General features: G+C 34.2%; 1 protein-coding gene across 1 annotated transcript; it reads right to left on the reverse strand.

The window, feature by feature from the left end:
• Positions 1-5402, reverse strand: LOC113239773 (40S ribosomal protein S7). The gene is made up of 5 exons (XM_026476885.1): positions 5372-5402; positions 4840-5001; positions 2132-2316; positions 1624-1771; positions 1-141 (listed from the first exon to the last, which is right to left on the reverse strand). The coding sequence occupies exons 2-5, from the start codon at positions 4999-5001 to the stop codon at positions 64-66; spliced, it is 573 nt and encodes a 190-aa protein (XP_026332670.1). The 5' UTR covers positions 5372-5402; the 3' UTR covers positions 1-63.
• Between the last annotated feature and the right edge of the window lie 459 nt (positions 5403-5861).

Raw genomic sequence — 5861 nt, forward strand, 5'->3', positions numbered from 1 at the left:
TGGAGTTTTTTTAGAATAAAACTAGTGTGTTAAGTTTTTATTTTTATTGTAAATATGCTAAGTTTACAAGTAGGGTTCGGGGAATTCGAACGTCACTTCACGCCCCGTCAGCTTCTTGTACACTGATTGGAAAGTGTCCACCTGAGGACAAAAAAGCATTAAGTACCCATACAAACAGATTATACAGAACATATGTTGACAAATCGAGTCTCAATTAACCCGGTGTCCTTAACGACTTTGGTACTAAAGCGCCCTTGAGTCACACAGTGTCTCTAACGCGCGCAGCTGTTTTTATCCACCATTAAAAAAAAAATATAAAAAAATAAAAATTCAATTTTTTTTCTAAATGTCGATAGGGACACCATGTATCTCAGGACGCGTGACGGATTAAAGTCCAAAAACTCATGAACAACAGAGACATTTCGTATCATTTTAGAGCAAAGCAAGCCCATACTATCAGGAAAGTTTGCTTGCCTAAATACATAACCAACAGAGCATATTGAATGCCTATTCACATACGCATATATCGTCGGGATAGTGCAATTAGCGTAACTCGTGTACGTTATGAAGTTGCCCTTTCGGTAAGTTAGTGACCAAACCAAATCCACGTAAACCTCGTGGTAATCAAATTAGCTTAATTTACTGGAATTTATTGTTATCAGTCCTTAAATAATATAAATTAATGCTTACTGTGCAAAAATGAAAGTCGCAAAAATTGAAATAACAAAGTAATAACATTTGGACGTAGTTAAGCAAAAAGGATCCAATCCACAAAATTATCAAAAAATTATTAAATAAATATAAAATATTATGTACCAAATCGTTCCAAAGTCTAACCCTCTTAGATCAGCAAAAAAATCCAACATATAAATATAAATAAATACCTCTGGAATTACATATATTATAAGTTGTGAAAATAAAACAAGAGTGAGAAACACATTTAAACTTCAAACTGCCGTATCTCGAAAGTGAGTGGACGTGGATTGGATCCTTTTTGTTTAACTATATCTATTTAAACCTGTAAAATTTGATCTCGTGAAGATACGCGCCTTTTACCAATGCTACATACGCGCTTTTGCACTATCCCCGGCGACATGCTCCCTTACTGCGTAACTTAGTATACTGGAATATAGGGTGAAATTTGAAATCCAATACCTATTTAAAAATCATCAATTCTAAAACACAGCAAATGGATTCCGAAATAATAGTCTTTAGTAATAGTATAGTCATAAATAACAATTAAAAAATTACAAACTACATGGTTCAGTGCTATCTACTACACTCGTCAAAAAGTCCGCCCCTTCGATTTCCAATTCCGAAATATATAGGACTTTAGATTTTGACATTAAACTGTGAACATCAGGCTGACTGGTCAGCTGGACTTTTACAGCACTGTACACTGTATTAAACTAAACCCTGTTTGTTATGCAAACGATGTAAGGTATAATTTTCAACAAAAACTTAAAATATGGCACATCATATCAGTCTGCATATTAGTTTTGAATTATAAGTATGTTTTAGAATAGATTTAAGAGTGTCATTGTAATTTGTTTTTGTAAAATAAACATTCCTTTTGTGTGTTACCATAAAAATAACACGAAATTATTGTATTTCGTGACATACCTTGTGTTCAATGGTGGTCTGCTGATTCTTATCTAGGTGCACCTTGATGAGCTGTGAGCCGTCCAGTTTGACGCGAATACGCTTGCCCACGATTTCCGCAGGGAACACCAGGTCTTCCAGGATCGCATCATACACCGATGTCAATGTCCTGGGAATTCACAAGTTTATTTAACAACGGTTAGTATTGTGGTATTAGTTGACATTACTCTAAAATTGAAATTCCATTGGGACTCCGCCGAGATCATGTTGCAGTTATGATAATAGTTCTTATTCTACTTAAATCGAGTGGTTTTATGAAAATTAGTTATGATCTGAAGAGACTGGTTTCCAAGAAAATAACTATCAAAACTGCACAGTGTTGATACTTTCCACTCTGTCCATAAATTTTTCTTTGAATGGATACCCTTAAAATAGAATCGTCAATAAAATTGTCTCTCTACATTTACCACACAAAAGCTGAATCTAGGACGTGTGACATACCACCCAACCATCAATAATAAAATTGTACCTTGATCTGGGCCTCTTTTGCTTGTTAGCAACGCGAGTCTTGTGGCTGGGCTTGGGCAGGATTTTGCGATCTCCGATGAAGACGACATGCTTGCCACTGAATTTCTTCTCCAACTCTCGAACAAGGCGGATCTGGATCTTCTGGAACGCCTTCAGCTTGGGCATAGGCACATAGATGATGATTGACTGAAATGAAAATAAATAAATGCTATAAATTATTAATAACAAAGATCGAACACTTGGAAAAATTTAAAAGTTGTGAGCGCTGGATGTGAATGTGGGAAACGATTCCCACATTCGCATCCAGCGCTCACAACGCAAACCGTTAAAGGTGTAGTTCCAGTTGTTGTAAACAGAAACATAGATTTGATTTCAGGCTTCAAATAGAAATCAAGTTGCTCTTTTTTATTTGAAATAGCAAACTGACTGAAACTAATGTCAATTTGAAAAATAATGCAATCTTATGTAATGATGGATTTGGTTCAGCTCTCAATGAATTTGCTGAAACAGAACCTCTATGAGTAATTAACTTGTTATTAGTCCTACTAATGTATGTGTATATTGTGAACACCTTCAAAATATGACATATTTTTTTTTTAAGAATTTTGGATGAAAACAGTAGTGCGTTAGAGACACCATGTGGCTTTAGAACGCTACAGTGTGAAAATCGTTAGGTCGTAAACGTTTTATTTATCGTTGAACGACTGTTGCGTTTAGGGTGTTCCCAAATCACGACTACATGTCGTGACTGTGTTGTGGACGTTTACTTTATCGATGACCGACTGTCATGTGTTGCTGTTCCCACTAGATCGTGGCGACAATTTATCTGTTCACGGTAGCCGCCTTGTCGTTTGAAGAACAGAAACGCTAAAAAAAGCTACGATTATCAGTCATCACATTTTCATTGTGACGTTTTATTTATCGTCTGACAACTGTCGTTCTAGTTCTTCCCATCATCGCGACAGGCTCTCGTCGTCGTAACGTCAAAAAAGTCGTGAACGACAGTTAATCGTGTTTTACTATATGTGAACAATTCATTTAATCATACAAGCCACGACACTGTAAACTGCACGACTATCTATTGTCACGACAACTGCACGACTATCTATCGTCACGACACAACCGTGTGTCTCTAGCTATACAATACTCTTAAATTCACATAATAATAATAAGTATAGGTCACATATTTTATATACAGATAAATGTCTATATATAGATACAAGGAGTGACATAAGAGTGGTTAAAACCACCAAATGCAAATAATATCTACATTAGTTAACCCCTTCATGGACAGTACTGAAATAATACCGCACACCAAAAGTCACTATTTTTCTATATGCTGTAGTGACCATATTGATTCAACATAATTAGTACGCTTTATCACTGACGGCTGATCCCGTCAACATTCATAGCAGCACTGCAAACTGTTCTTGCAAATGTTTCTTGTGCTTAAGTAAGTACGGCTATAACAGTAGTACAGTGATTTTATTTATTTCAGCAAAAAATGTCTAAATCTATACTTTAAAATAGCGCACACTGCAAAATAGTAACCCTTGAAGTATAAGAAGACAAATAAAAGTTATTGTGAACTAACAATTCCAAAAGAAACTATTACTAATTAGATTATATTTAAGCAGTGATGAAGGTTATTTATTTACTATTTGAATAATTCAATCACAGTTTGGAAAGTAGTAAGAGAGACGATTTTGATTACTAATAGTACACTATGTATTGACACAACACACTCATGGCCCAAATTTAAATGAAAATTAAGTAATTCATTTCACCTAAACGTGTGAAAACACAATTAATTATTATTTATTATATAATAGGGTTTCTGCAATACACATTATTGGTTTCTTGAATTACTAAGAAACTATGCATTGGGAGAAAAAAAAATTGAGGGATTTTGTATTGTATATATTTTATTTATTTAGTTCCAAGGCGAAAACAAACTACACAACCACAAAAGGCAGTCGCTGGCGACGCACTGACATGTGCGGTTTTTACATCACCTCATACAAACATGTCGGTATTCACCATACTGTCCTGGTGTGCACATATGAAATATGTGTATGTAACGTCCACAAACGTATCTCAAATAAATCATTCAATTTTGTCAGTACATTTTTGATACTTCTCTATGGAGAAGCAGTATGCGGCAACTACAAAGAAAGCACTTGGAATTCGCATGGTAAAGCCCGTAGTAGTTTTTTTTAGATCCATATTTCGAAACGGGATACCATACTGTCCATATTCGAAATTTCATTTTACTGTTAACGCCTTACAGTGCATTAAGTAAAAAGAAAATGAAATGATATAGATAACCTTTTTATTTTTTTATTATTTGTCCTTAAATTGTTTTCTGTAAATCGATTCTTAACAAAAATTATCTCAATAAGATATTTATATCGATTTTGACCTATTTTATATTAGTACATCTCTAGAAACTTCAAATCTCAAACGTCACCAGAATCATGCTTTGTGAAAAGAATGTATTATAAGGACATTTCTATTTCATGAATTTAAATTAACAATAAGCTAAATTACGTTTTGTTACACTACAATAAAGTTCAGATCTAACCTAAAAACTTATTTATTCAGTACACATGTTTACACACAACAAATTTGTATTAAAAAAAAACCTACGTTATACACCGTAATTACACTTCTTAAGCCAATTTAAACCTACCATATCCAAATTCTTACCTTCTTGTTGTGTAGTTCGATTTCTTTTGCTTTAGTAATGAAAAGCTCCCTCAGTTGGGCCTTGAGGTCGGAGTTGGTTTCCAACTCGACCAGAGCTTGCGAGATCGAAGTCTCGAAGGGGTCGGCTTCGGTGCCGCCAGCTTTGATGATCTTCGTACTCATCTGTGGACGAAACCAGTAATTTTACGTCGCTAAACACTTTGAAGAGGTTAGAAAAACTTTACACCAACAAGTTATCAAAAACTATGGTTTTGACACAGAAATCACGGTTTCACTTCACTAATATATACTTTTAAAGTGATTAATGGGTTTAAATTAGAGATAAAGGAGAAAATACACTTTAAGAAAACAAAACGTTGGACGAAAGCAGTGCATTCGACACCCAAAAATATCTAAGTAATCGTTACCCTTATGAGACAATTATTGCACTAAATGAATTGCTGTATTATTACAGGCCAATAATATTACGTTATTTGTGCAATTAATGTATTTATTTTTGTAATTTTATCAAAATATTCACAAGTTGCACTACCTTGACAACTGACCGGGAGAGAAAGAGATAGAATATCAGTCTTGCCATGCAACAAACAGGAAATTGCCTAGAAAAGAAATTCATTTCAAATACTATCATTTTTGTGTCAATGTTACCTTAATGACACAATCTACGTCTCTAATCGATAAATACTGTATAACACAGAGCAACGGAAACATATATTTTAATAGAAAAAAAAGCAAAAACATATTTGTTCATTATAAATTTTCCTTAATTGGAGGGTATATTTATAAAATGACAGCATTTTGCTTGTCGTTTAGAAATTCTAGGACACTACTTTTAACATTTAAATTATAGTTCAGAAATCAAATTCTTGCTTGTTCGTTGTTTAACAGCTCCTCTCGGTATAATTTAAGTCGAGGTAAGGAAGTCGGAAGTCTTCTTGTTCAGGAAGCAGCGAGCAGCAGAATCTTATTTTTAGTGACGAGGGAACTAGAAAAAATTAATTTGCATGTATATACGATATGTT

Source organism: Hyposmocoma kahamanoa, unplaced genomic scaffold (assembly GCF_003589595.1).
Source record: "Hyposmocoma kahamanoa isolate Upper Pololo Valley unplaced genomic scaffold, ASM358959v1 116, whole genome shotgun sequence".
NCBI classification, from domain to species: Eukaryota; Metazoa; Arthropoda; class Insecta; order Lepidoptera; family Cosmopterigidae; genus Hyposmocoma; species Hyposmocoma kahamanoa.

Excerpts from the sequence above, each read along its gene's own strand:
- LOC113239773 (XM_026476885.1), bottom strand. The coding sequence starts at position 5,001 with ATGAGTACGAAGATCATCAAAGCTGGCGGCACCGAAGCCGACCCCTTC. Across the intron at positions 2,317-4,839 it reads TCGAACTACACAACAAGAAG|TCAATCATCATCTATGTGCC; the intron begins GTAAGAATTTGG and ends TTTTCATTTCAG. Across the intron at positions 142-1,623 it reads AGACCACCATTGAACACAAG|GTGGACACTTTCCAATCAGT; the intron begins GTATGTCACGAA and ends TTTTGTCCTCAG.